This window comes from Lottia gigantea (assembly GCF_000327385.1).
Source record: "Lottia gigantea unplaced genomic scaffold LOTGIsca_63, whole genome shotgun sequence".
Classification (NCBI taxonomy): domain Eukaryota; kingdom Metazoa; phylum Mollusca; class Gastropoda; family Lottiidae; genus Lottia; species Lottia gigantea.
The window spans coordinates 1,601,237-1,615,802 of NW_008710145.1; the positions used below are offsets into that span (position 1 = coordinate 1,601,237).

At 32.5% G+C, this 14,566-nt stretch overlaps 1 protein-coding gene across 1 annotated transcript; it reads right to left on the reverse strand.

The window, feature by feature from the left end:
* Nucleotides 1–13,730: 13,730 nt before the first annotated feature.
* Nucleotides 13,731–14,213, reverse strand: LOTGIDRAFT_75700 (hypothetical protein; the record flags this gene model as incomplete). The annotated part of the gene is made up of 1 exon (XM_009064468.1): nt 13,731–14,213. A coding segment is annotated over one exon (483 nt), but the record flags the coding sequence as incomplete, so codon positions are not given.
* Nucleotides 14,214–14,566: the final 353 nt, after the last annotated feature.

Consider the following 14,566-nt stretch of genomic DNA (forward strand, 5'->3'; position numbering starts at 1 on the left):
CGATCCCTTTCCAAAATGGTGAATATATTGATGATGTGCACTGCCTGAAAACTTGAACAGCCTAGACCTGTTTTAACCCACCCACATTTTCTCTTGGAAGTCATGTCTTCCTTTTTTTATACACCCCTTAACATTACTAACATAGGTAGGAAGGTAAAGAGTAGGATTAGCAATACCAGAATATTATCTGACCAGAGATCTGTTTAGATGCAACTCTTGTCGGTCAAGTCCAATACAAGTGCATTGTATATGTTGAATATTAAGGCATTATATCAGTAAGAAACAAAAAAAACCTATATTTACATAAAAACTTAGATTCACAATTAAGAATACTTTCTACCAGCTGGTCCTTGATCTTTCCCAGATTATCCAAACCCATTTACAGCTGGGTCAACTGGAATTATGAGTGAAGATTCACCAGCATCGTAATCCACAACTGCCTTTTTCTGATGTAATCAAGCAAAGAATGTTATGTAAAGAACCAACGCTCTAACCGACTGTGTTATGGAACCTCAAAAAAAGACAGAGATAACCAGAATTCACTGCTACAAAAGGTTACCGAATGTGATGGTGTTGGTGATATCAATTCAAGAATCTTTCACTGAGAATCAACATAAAAGAGAGCATTTTGTTTTTGTATCCATCTGAAATGGTTACTTTGTGGAATCGAAGAAGATAGAGAATATAGGGGACATAATTTGGATTCCACCTAAAAATAACGCCATATTAAAATCATTTGCAACATTAGTAGGAATTGTCAAAGCATCTCCTCTTGCATAGTTTTTCAAATGAAGGTAAATATATATCAGTGATGAATTTATTTAACAACACTAGATATGGGTGGTACAGGCATGTTGTTATTGGTTTAGATTGGTGTGCTTTGTCTACTAGAGGGCAAACGTGCACAGAGACCACATTAATGTTAAGATAGCTTGCCAGGCAAGGTAACATACGCCCACTGGCAGCTGTCAGAAATGATTAAACAGTCTTTAGTGACTACAGGGTTGCACAATATAGCTAATAGAGTGAAACGTCAAGTCAGACACGATATTTCGGTGAAATATTATCCGATCATCGCGAAAATCGATAGGGATCATCTTCATAATAACATTGACATACAAAATAAAAATCAAAAGAATCTGTAAACATTGTAGCCTTTAGAGTGAGCACGAGTTGCACAATATAGCTAATAGAGTAAAACGTCAGGTCAGACACGATATTTCGGTGAAAAATTATCCGATCATCATGAAAATCGATAGATCATCATGAAAATCAATAGGGATCATCTTCATAACGACATAGACATACAAAATAAAAATCAAAAGAATCTGTAAAGAATTGTAGCCTGTACAGTGAGCACAAGTTGCACAATATAGCTAATAGAGTAAAACGTCAAGTCAGACACGATATTTCGGTGAAAAATTATCCGATCATCACGAAAATCAATAGGGATCATCTTCATGATAACATTGACACACAAAATAAAAATCAAACGAATCTGTAAAAAATTGTAGCCTGTAGAGTGAGCACGAGTTGCACAATATAGCTAATAGAGAAAAACGTCAAGTCAGACACGATATTTCGGGGAAAAATTATCCGATCATCACGAAAATCAATAGGGATCATCTTCATGATGACATTGACACACAAAATAAAAATCAAACGAATCTGTAAAAAATTGTAGCCTGTAGAGTGAGCACGAGTTGCACAATATAGCTAATAGAGAAAAACGTCAAGTCAGACACGATATTTCGGTGAAAAATTATCCGATCATCACGAAAATCAATAGGGATCATCTTCATAACAACATTGATATACAACATAAAAATCAAAAGAATCCATAAAGAACTGTAGCCTGTGGAGTGAGAACGAGCCAAATGTGGACGGACGGACGGACGGGGTGATTACAATATACGCCCATCTTACGTGTGGGCGTATAAAAATGCTATTGAGCAAGGCATCTCATATCTAATTTATTCAACATAATTGCATGTAAGATGCCATACTCATCAATTGACACCTTGAATGACAAACTTAATATACTGAAGCTGAAGGGTTAATGAAGGTAAAATTGTCGATACCAGCATGTTCAATATGATTGTGGTAGGTTAAAACAAGATTGGTTGGAAATGTAGCACCTGTAAATATATTGATCGGGCATAAAAAGTACTACCTATATTATATCTATATTATATCTATATAGAAACTTCTGAATAATAAAATAACTAGGCTGAACATCTGGTACCATACCTAAATACATTATTGTCATTTACCTACCTACCACTTCACAACACCTCTTTAAAAACTTCTACACCAGCTGTTCCTTTCAAAATTTTATTAACATATTGTAAATGATACTATTCAGGTTTTCAAATTTTTCCAGATTTTAATTTCAGTTTTAATGTTTTCACCTCCCAATGATAATAAATTAGCAATAACCTCCTTTGGGCGTCTTGATTTAATTTAGAGTCGAAATCGATAAATTGCAATATTTTTAATAGACCACATCTGCATGACATTCAACAAACTAAAGTTGCACTGCTATAGTGTTAGTAGTAATCACATGAGCGTATTTTCACTGTGAAGTAAGTTTCAAAAACATGGCATCAAAGACTTTGAGCTTACCTATCCAAAAATAAATGACACATACCAGATTTTGGTTATCCAGAACTCTTTTTATATCATGATAGACACAAATTCAATTTAACTGCCCAATTATCCTTCAAATGGATTAAAAATAAAGGCAATAAAGGCAATTCTCATGGCAAAAAAAAACCACAAACAAAAGACATGTCTTCTCTGCTAGATTGAGGATGTGGAATCTATGATTCTGATACCAGTCCCCCTTCTCCCTACAAATATACGCTTTCACAGACAGTTACCCTTTTCAAATAAAATTTACAACTGGGCATTTTTGTCTAGCGCTTGCCTTGATACTTTCAACTTTGGAAACAAGACCTCCACAGAAGCCAAAGAGTTTAATTCTCCTACTAATATTTTATAACTGCTTTTCTCCTAGACATGAGTTACCTCCCCATGCCTTTCCTGATATTTGAATTTTATTTCAGCTTTATAATCTATGCAGGACTCTCAGTTTAAGGTATCACTACATATTTTACCTCAATAAATTTGGCTTATTCTCATCAAAATATACCAAAAGGCTTCTATTTAAACTTTGGGTAATTTCAGTCAGAAATGACCGGCAAATGAGGCCCGATCAACAGCCATAGACACATCTAAAGAAACAATGGTACGTATGGCTAATAGTATAATGTAATTAGTGTAAAATCTCTGTGTCCAATTAATCAGGGAGTTACTGGTTTAAGGTGACTTCTTCCTTCAACCAGATGGCTGACATGTGGCTTTTTTAGCAAATAAAATCAACTTTCATATTGTTACAAATGACTAAAATTAGGAAGAATCAGATTTGTGTAATATTAGGAGAAAGTTTTAAAGTATTGTTGATGGGTTGGCTTAAAATGCCCTGATGGATCTGATCTGAATTATTACTGAAAATTTGTAATAATTCATAAGCTGTTTTGGTTAATGTTTTAAGAGCAAAAGTTGTGGGGAAATATGCATAATTTTATTGTAAAAATGTAATGGTAATAAAACAACAAGCTGATTTTGACATATTTTGGCTATGTCATTATGGCATAAAAAACTTATACTGTACAATGAATATAAAATATACATGTAACATATGTGAAGGGATCTCCCAGTCCAAATCCAACAGAAAATCCATAGAGGCTACTTTTGTTAGCTCTATAAATGGCTATAATAAAATTATCAAATTGTTAGTACCAAACATAATCCTAAATTCTTAACAATGAACTTGATATCAGCTTGCAATTGACAATAAAATCATTTGTAATAGTTAGTGATAAAAAAAATTGCTGGTTTTCATTTAAAATTCCTATCAGATGTTCCAATGACAATGATTTATAGAATAAAATACAAAATACATTCCACTAGACACCTCAGGGACAAGACATAAAATTTCCAAGATGACATCAAAATCTCAAAGGAATACAATTTGTAGAAAATTGACAGATTTGGGCCACTAGTTCCAACAGAACCATCTGCGAGACCAGTTTTAAAATTGCGTGAGTTAATTCAGTAGAAACAATACCATACAGCTGGAGAATGGAATAGTAATATAATAAGAGATAATTGTCTAGCACCTGGTACCGTTTTTCAATATTGCTAAATTCAAAACTAATAAAATAATAATCTACTATCATTACCAGTATAAAGGCCGATATTATCAAAATAAATGTAATATGTATATCAATAATTTATTTATATGTTCTATTCAGTGTTTTATTACACTACAGCAAACTGTGCTAGAGAAATATAGCATCTGTTTTACTGGTTTATGCAAAGTGACTTCAGAAAATCTCTTCAGCAGCCAGAATTTCATTATTTTTTTAAATCCTGAAACCTTGATTTTTACTATGAGCAAAATCTACACACAAAGAAAAAAAGAATATTAAACTATAAAAGCTCCATTTCTCTAATTCTGACCATTAAACTTCTTCTAAATTTACATATAAAATTGATTTTCATATGACTTCTAAACTATTTCCCAGCTGACAAATAGATCTTCTGACTACTAAACTTTTTCCCAGCCGACAAATAGATCTTCTGACAACTAAACTATTTCCAGCTGAGGTGTAGATCTCCTGACACCTTAACTCTTTCTCAGTTGACAACTAAATCATCAGATAACTCTTTATCAGCTGACAACTTGTTCATCAGACAACAAACTATTTCTCAGCTGACAACTAGATCATCAGATAGCTAAACCATTTCTCAGTTGAAAACTAGATCTTCTGATAACAAAACTATTTCTCAACTGACAACTAGATCCTCAGATAGCTAAACCATTTCGCAGTTGAAAACTAAATCCTCTGATAACAAAACTATTTCTCAACTGACAACTAGATCCTCCGACAACAAAACTATTTCTCAACTGATAACTAGATTCTCCAACTAGATCCTAGAACTTAACTATATCTCAGCTGATGTGTAGATCTGCTGACAACTTAACAATATCTCAGCTGATGTGTAGATCTGCTGACAACTTAACAATATCTCAGCTGATGTGTAGATCTGCTGACAACTTAATTATATCTCAGCTGATGTGTAGATCTGCTGACAACCTAACTATTTCTCAGCTGGCAACAACTAAACTGTTATTCAGCTTGCAACTAGATAGTCCAATAACTAAACCATTTCTCTGCTGATGTGTAGATCTTCTGACAACTGAATTATTTCTCAGCTGACAACAACTAAACTGTTTCTCATTTGACAACTTAACTAATTTATGACTACAGAACTATTTTTTATCTGAAACTTATCTGATCTGCTTCCAAACTAATTCTCATCTGACAACCAATTCATAAGTATTTGACGATTACGACTCAACGATTATCATCTGACTATTTTTCATCTGACACCTAGCATATTTGTTACCCGAAAGCCAAATTATTTCTCATCTGACAAGAAAATTCTCAAAAACTCATCTGACAATTTTCTTGTGAAGTGAAAAATACAGCCAAAGTATGTTTTCTTATAGACTACAGGCAATATCCAGTAGTTTTTAAAGGTAAAAGTACACAATATGAATATATGATGTAATTAACTTAAAATATGAGATTGTATGAAAATGATAGAAGGTATGGGTCATTCTACAAGATAATTTTATAATATACAATACATATTCTTGTCTCAATCAATAATTCCCATAACACCTGTACATCTTCAAATCTTATCTTATCTGACATTCTAACATCAAATCAAGTTACATTGCTAATATTTCCTTATATATGTCCTACTTAGTTCACAAACTGGACAAAAGCCAGTCACTTGGGCTCCATTCTTATACAAAAATTGCCATGTAAGTCATCTAATTTTCAGTTCTGCCGACTTGATCTAACACAAACCCCCTAGTTACGATGTGAATTGGATTGCCGTGAATTTATACATCTGTCTGTTTTCTCTCTCATCCTATATTGACTAAATATTCTTGATAGTCTCAGCCAATCTCTGGAGAAATTTTGCCATATTTGATAGAAACCAGACCTGGCTGTACAGACAAGTTCGTCCTTCTGTCGTCTTAATGTATTTGTTTTCTGTCTCTCTTGCCTTTCTCAGATTTTTGATGACCCTATTTGATATAAAGGAGAAGATTATGTAAAAGAGTTGTGTAGGTTTGATTCCATACACTCCATCATACATCCGCAATATATTGTCAGAAAACACTTCAATAGTCTACATAATTTGCATTTCTTATGCATAAATATCTCTAACACATTACATGTCTGGCTGAAGTTAGAAAAGTTGAGAGATATTTTTTAAACTTTGATAGATAACATTTAATAGTTTAGTCATACCTGAATTCTGCATTGAAGTATGTGTTTTCTCTTGCACAGTCTGTGCAGCACAGACATAAAATGCAACTTTCACAATCATTTGCAATAAATGTTTCTGAATACGTCTTAAGTCTGGAAGGTGGTTACACTTAAGCAAGCTGCAATTTCCTGTTTATTATTTTTATACACATTTTCAGTCTTTGAAGAAAAGGATGTATGTTGGACAAAGATCATTCTTCTTAGTCAAATGAATCTGTTACTAGGAATAAGTATGCTATTGGACATAGGTATATAAGATACATATAAAAATAGTGAAGGTGTAAAGGGAGATAATACAGCACCATAAGGCAATCAAGGTATTTACATCTATATATTGACATAGAATATGAACTGTTTAACACTAATATCTTGAAAGTTCAATGTTTAACAATTAAAATATTTAAAATTTAATTGTTCTGTTAAGAAATCTTATAAATAGTTTCGAGAGAGTCAAACCCATATTTGACAAATCTGCAGAATTATCTGTTATTTTATATATGATAAGCAATGGATATAGCCTATTCAATGCAACAATGCTTACCAGTACAATGAAATCCTGTAAAAGTAAAAGTTCAGTAAAAATCTCATTAAAACATTGAATAAGAGAGAAAATAAGTCAGGTATAATAAGGCAAGTATTGTCAGGGATGTGATGAAATGAAAAAGGTGTGAAGATGTGAACTGCATACCAAATATTGACACTAAGGTAACAATCTTAACTTTTATTTTTACTAATGTCAACATGAGATGACTAGACCACCCTGCCGATAAACATACTTTACCATGACATTTCTATACCTTACATATCAAATATCAACGTGATGTCTTTCTTCTTTAAATGACAATTAAACATGGAAAATTCAACTCCATTTTTCAGCTCTATTCAACATTATTTGCTTTGAGTCTATTTGTATTATATTAACTAGGATTTGATTCTGGCTTTCCTCATTATCCTTGACAATTTAAATCATTTTCAATGAAATTTACTTTAATAAAATCTTTACCATGAAAAATATTAAAGACAGATTTCTACCAGATGTACATATATACAAACAGACCAGTAGACAACTGGATGTAAAATATGGCCCAAAAACTGGATATGATTGATACAATGGATTATTTAATTTTATACATAGAATCAAATATAATACATGTATAGAAATGAGAGGAATATTCAGTGATGTTTAAAATGGAGTATTTTTTTAGAAATAAATATTCTGTTTCATTTAATTTAGTGAAAAAAAGATTCAATAATATGATATTTCTTATTCATGATATAACCAATTCCTGTTTTCGATCCTTATTTAACTTCTGCTTGGCTGGTTGATGCAGTAATAGATAAAATTCTTATTTTTTTCACTAATCCAAAACTAAACATTATAAATTTGAACAAAAAATCAAGAAAAACTAAAAACTTTTTAAATGCAATAAGACTAATAGCAGCCATCAAAACATCAAAGTGAAAAATTAAGATATTAACAATATAAAAATATTCTGTTTGTATTATAATTGTTTCTAGCAATAATAGAACAAATAACATCACATTATTTTTATCAAACAAATTAACAATATTCTTCCTAAAATACACAGTCATTCAATTACTGTAATGTAACAAATAGGTCCATGTTGCTAGCCATATGTCTGTAGGAGAAATGTGGTGCCATATTGCTGACATACTGCTAGATGTGATACTGACTAACATATGGGTCCCTGGAGATAGTCAGCACACAAACTATATAGAGTCATTTAATTTTCAATATGAAACAATAGATATTATTAATTAATATTTCACTATTTACCAGCTGGTCCTCAACATCAACAGAATGGAATAAAAAATGTTAAGTTTTTGTACAGAGAAAACTAATTACATAGTTGAATAAACCATAAAATAATGTTCTAATATATTGTAGAATTGGCTGAAACAATGTAGGTTTGATTAGAGTTTTCAACCAACACAGATACAGTCTGGTCTTTATTTGAATAAAAATTTTGATTGAATTGAATTAAATTAATTTAAAATTAAATTTCATTTACTCTAAAAACTTAATATCTAATATCTAATATCTAATATCTAAAGCTTTGAAGAATGAAAAAAGAAAATTTTTCATGGACATAAATTTCTTATTAACATAAATCAAATTTGACTTTATGAAAATTATATTTTTTTTACTTGACAATCTATTTTAAGAGCACTCCACACTCATCTTTTAATATGTAACATGAACATGGCACTGACACTCCAGAAATGAGGTATCACAATACATTAGCCAAATAAACTTGTCATATTAGTAATAATAAGGTGAATAAGGAATCAAATAAGTGTCATCCCCTATTATACTTTACTCATTATCAATAACACAATAATATTAGCTTTATATCATATCAATATTATCTTTTTACATTTACTCTCCTTACATATATTTTTAACTTTAATGTGTTAATGGTGGATGATATTTTTCATATTTTGTGAATGAAGAATGAAAGTTATCAATGAAGTAGAGATAGATGACAACAAGAAAAGCACAGAAATTTTTACTAGTTTCTTATAATCTAAATTCTTTGTGAACTGTACATTGAACAATATCACTAAATGCACAAGATGAATAACTGTTAAAAGATGGGAATTTGGTTTCTCTTTTTAAAATCCCACTATATCCTTGAATTACTACATCTTTGGGAAGCATGGGTAGAGGTCCATGGGTAATGTTGTCAGGACAGGAAAAGAACAATTAAAGCCACCCTCCCTCGAATATATTTTCTAGTAGCCTATATCACCCATGTCATTGTTTAAATGTACCAGTTGTTGTAATATGTGTGAACAAGATTCTATGTCTAAGAGAAAATTGGCCTTATTGACCTAATGATCAGTTCAGACCATTACACTGAAATTAAGCCAAAGGTATTATTGAGGGATAAGAGGATTCACCTACCTGAGTATCGACTAGAGGCAGGTGGTGTCCAGGTGGACAGACCATATGTTATTAAATTATTAAACAGTTGGCCACTATAATCATTATTATCTTCATTGTATTAACTTCTTCAATATTGCACGCGATAATCTCGCCGACACACACTACCACCCGTTCGCCTTCATACAAGATAACATATCTTCATTGTTCCCTCTTTTAGAACATATCCTCCAGTCTTCCGGTAGCCGTGACCTTTACCAGTACAAGAGTGCGTCTCTTCAGGCCTGCACATTTTTTTAAAAACTCATTGTTTTAATTGATGTGATCCAAAAAAAACAGTTCCGCAGAAGCAAGGATGAATAAAGCGAAATTAAACAAATGACCTTCAACAAGGTCATCTGAAAAGATCTCTCGCCAAAATTCATTAAAGCTAACGTGAACCAGAAAACCCGCCAAAAAACAACAGAATGAAATAAAATATTAAACTGTACATCATCTGAACATAATAGTATGCAATACTTTTATGTGTTGTTGATATAAGAAAAATATGTCTGCCAACTGATGGACTTGAGGAAAGAGTCAGAAATTTGGAAGCGCCTTTATTTTACTCTCGCAAGTGAACACCTTCAAGTTCCTTGTTGTGTCTTAATACTGAAAACCTGTAGGCAAGGGAATTGATAGGTAATTAATTGGTAAACATAACGAAATCTCTTATTAGACAATGTAAACTAACACTTGAAAACATGATGATGTTTTGAGATTTGAGAGAGAAGTGCTTGAAGCAAACTAAACGTTTATTGATTGAATGGGAGCCGTCAGATGGTAGAAGTTGTACCGCCAGTGGACAACAAAACCCTCTATAGATTCTTAGTGTTATTCCTCACTTGTAACACAGGTTAATTTCTCACATTAATCATTCAAAATATAGATTTCCATTGATGCTTTAGGTGTCTAGTTGTCGTTTGAGTGGTATACAGGTTTACATCATGCCATAATCGACATATCTGAGAAATGCACAACCCTTCCCGTCATATCATCTCTTCTTTGGCGTCAAGCATTTTTGTTTTCTCGTCTCACGCGCGGGATCGCACCACGTGTGGAATTTGTTTCAATTTCTCATGAATGGAAATTAATTCTTGTCAGAAATGTTTCAATCCTTCTTATATGTACTATTGGATTGAATTGATGAAAAAATATTGTTCATTGATAAATCAATTGAGAACATCTGTTTTTACTTCCACACAATATTCCATCATCTCTGAGAAAAACTTCCAAGTTGCCAGCTCCGTCGATATTCAATTTCAAACCTATAACAGAATGTAAATATGATTCCATAAACTGGTTGCATTAATCAAATTTATTCTGACACTATAAAGGAGAAAATTCGGAACCTAGAGTAGGGCTATATGTTCAGTGGTACACGTGTTCTGGCAATAATTTTGGTATAGAGTTTTATAAGAGAAACTCTCTTGTAGAAGCACTGGTCTAGGTCAGAAGTAGGGACTGTGAATTACAGCATTGGAATACATCAATTTAATACAAAATTACCTACTTCTGGTGAAATTCAAAAAACCCAATTGTTTCTTTAGTATAATTAGGTTATCAAAAATGGCCTACACGTAATCATACCATGTCCAAATTGAGAGAGTTAAAGAGAATGCCAATAAAACTAAGATGGTGAAAATCAGGGGCGTATAATGACTGGAGTCTCCCAGAGCCTCATCATATACAGTTGCACTTCGCAACAACTTTTGTGTGAAATAAGCACATATTTAAACATCATGGTTCCAATATTTTTAATTTGATCCCCAAAGAAACCATTCACTTATGTCGATGCTTGGCTCTATTACAATAATTTCAAGAACTTACTGGTCTGCACCCTTATTATAACCGCCTTCCACTACTTTTGTTCTACTGACACGAACATACTAGAATATCGAACATTAATAGATCTATCTGATGCCCAAACGAAAAACGCCCTTTCCTGAATTTTATATTGTGGATGGGCAGAATGTCTATGATTCCCACTTTTCCAAAATAATCAGGGACGAATAGTTTGAGTGGTTCTAGACAGTGGCAGAGCCAGTTTTACTTCCTAAAGGGTGTGGGAGAGGGGGGGGGGGTGGTTAATATCTGAGGTCGCCAGAATTTCTAACCTAGCTAAAAGATTTTTGCCCGAAAAACATGTCCTCGGGTCTATTCGGCGGATGACCCCTCTGCCCCCTTTGGGCTCTGCCACTGGTTCTAGATAGGGGTATAGGAGTGTTTTTTTCACTGGTCACCAATCCTTAGTAAAGTACATGTGTTCTTACAGACGCCTCAGATGAAAACCAGATATACAGATTTAGACTTTCTGAAAATTTCATTCCTTCATCAGAATCATTCTGGATAAATGAAAGAATGATTCGCCCCTTGTTTACCATTAGACTATCAAATTTGTGTTAATATCATCACAACCCAACAATTATAAATGGGAAGAAATTAATTTGAGTAGCAGCTGTATGACACAGCTGTGAATCTTCCTTTTCTCAATTTTAATCGATATTTATCTCAAATTGTCAAAATTTTCCTATTCTGAATGTTTTTCTTTTGGTTATGGGGCTTCAAGTTTTCGATAGTAAGATCAATATGTTACTTCCTAGCCCTTTTTTGTTTACAATTTAAAATTATATATTATTATGCAGAGATTTCCAGACGCATTAACTTTTGATGATTGTTGCTGGGAATGGGTAAAGGGACGTAACTACTTTTTGTTATATCAGCCAACAAACAACTGATATCTTCTGTACAGCACTCTACTTCGTTGCATATCAAATGGTTCCAAATGGATTAATATTTGGTTAAAGGCAATTAGAATTTTACACAGACTTATCCACTGCTCATAGACACAGTATACTCATACTTATAATGAAAGATTAGGCAATGTTTTACTTCACTTCAAAATCTGCTTCAACTGATATTTGAACACAAAACCCCTAAGCAAGTGCTATGCAAGGCCACCCAGACCTAGGGCTCAAAGTTAGGGTTAGGGTTAACTGGAAGGTAACCTTTTATTTTCAAAGTCAACTAGGGTAAGCTCTGGACAGGGTTCTATTGAGTCCTTCCCGCACAATATCTATGCTTCGCCGTGATGCATGCGTAAAGGGACATGACTCTTAAAATCGGACATCAAGCAACTGATCTTTTTGAGAGTATCAAGTCCTTCTCTCCTTCTGTGATATCAGCAACAATTTTAACTTGTCATCTAGCAATCAACCATGCAAAGAAACCATTAGCGCAATATAATTTGCAATAAACAGAATAAGTAATATGTTTGCTTTTTGGTTTAATGTCATTAATCCTTAATTTGTCAATAAATCATATCAACTCATATAAAATATCATATAGCATACAAAAAAAAATATGCTAAATATAGGCAAAAATTCAATAACTTATAAATAAACCAACTTATATATACAAAAATAGATTTAAATAATGCTTAAATAACCTTCATTAATTTACAGTTAAAGGCCAAAAACCTTGATACCAGTAAGATTATGAAGAGATCAAAACACGTTGCTCTATTTCCACCATGTTCCTTAAGCAACCGATTGCAAAGCAATTAGACAATCTATCATTGCTTAACGAACATGTGTTTCCACTGAACTAAACTTTCCCCCTAACTGCACAACAATTTTTATTGCTGGTATGATTGTTATTATAATCATAATCTTAAAATAATAAAATATTTTCACTCTTAAAAGAGTGGGGCGATATCTGAGTAACAACATGATTCAAGTTCTTATTCAATATTTCTAATTATAATCTTAAGCATTCTTAAGTCAGTACTAAAATTGGCTGAAGTTATATTTCCACTGAAATATATCAAAATGAGAAAAGCTAATATTACATAGATATACAGCTAAAAAGATATTATGGACGTCTTAAACGTCCGGCTGGGATATCATACCATTGTAACAGCTCCATTTGATCTCTACAGATATTTAGTGGACAATATGATTTTGACTAAAGTTATTCAATTTCAGAATGAAAATTATCAGTAAAAAAAATTACCAATGCATAAGTTAACAATTAAAAAACCGCAGTTATTCTTGTTCCTACCTTGTTAGCTCTAATCAAGGTTGAAATATGATCTGATTACAATCAGAAGGGGGGATAACTATAGTTTGTGCATCAGGTTCTGTAGGGATTGTATCTTGTTCTAACAATGTATGATAAGTCACATAGTTGACTGTATTTCCCTCAACATCAGTTGAACTAATAACTAAATTACCCTGCTGTATAGCTGATTCTAGTTGTTCTGAGTCAATCACAAAATTAACAGTACTGTCTTCTTCGTGCTCTTTCTCTGTCATCAAATCTTCTTTCTTAGTTCGATTTGTAGATGACGGTATTCCGTGTAACTTTTGTTGATGTCTTTGTAAATGATGTTTATGTCTAAATGAATATTCACATATATTGCACATAAACTGTCCAGTAGTTGTATGAGATTTGACATGAGCTTGACATAAAACTTCTTTATTAAATCTCCAAGTACAGCCTGGATATGTACAACCAAATGGTCGACTCATGTCATGCACTCTTTTATGTTTCTTTAAGGTAGAATTATCTAAGTAGGCCTGGCCACAAACATCACATAGAACACTACCATGATTATGTAATTGTCTATGAGCATGAATTAAAGAATTAACACTAGAACTAAAACTACACTGAGAGCATTTAAACATTTTTGGTCTATGTGTTCTTCTATGGGCTTGTAAATAATTTTTCGTTTTAAATGATTTACCACACTCATCACACAAAAATTTACTTTCTGTTTTATGAGTTTCCATGTGTTTTCTTAAATATCGTAATCTATTGAATACTTTGTCACATTTAGAACAGGTAAATATACCAGGTCTATCTTGCATCTCAACTCCTCGAAACTTTTTCTTCTTTTCTTTTGATTCGCGTAAATCAGCAAAATATTCAGACATTCTCATTAGTTTTTGATTTGAATCTAATTTTGGTGATTTGATTTCTATATATTGATGTATTGCCATCATGTCCACATGGTTTTGAGACATATGCTTACATAGAGACATTCTCCAACTGGTTTTAAAATCACAATGAAGACATTTAAAGCCATGTTTCTCATAGGAAAACTTTTTACCCTGTTTGTTATTATTCATAAATATAAAATGAAAATCTTCATCTTCCACTAGGCTGTTGGAATTGTTACTTTTCATTGGTTTTGATACAT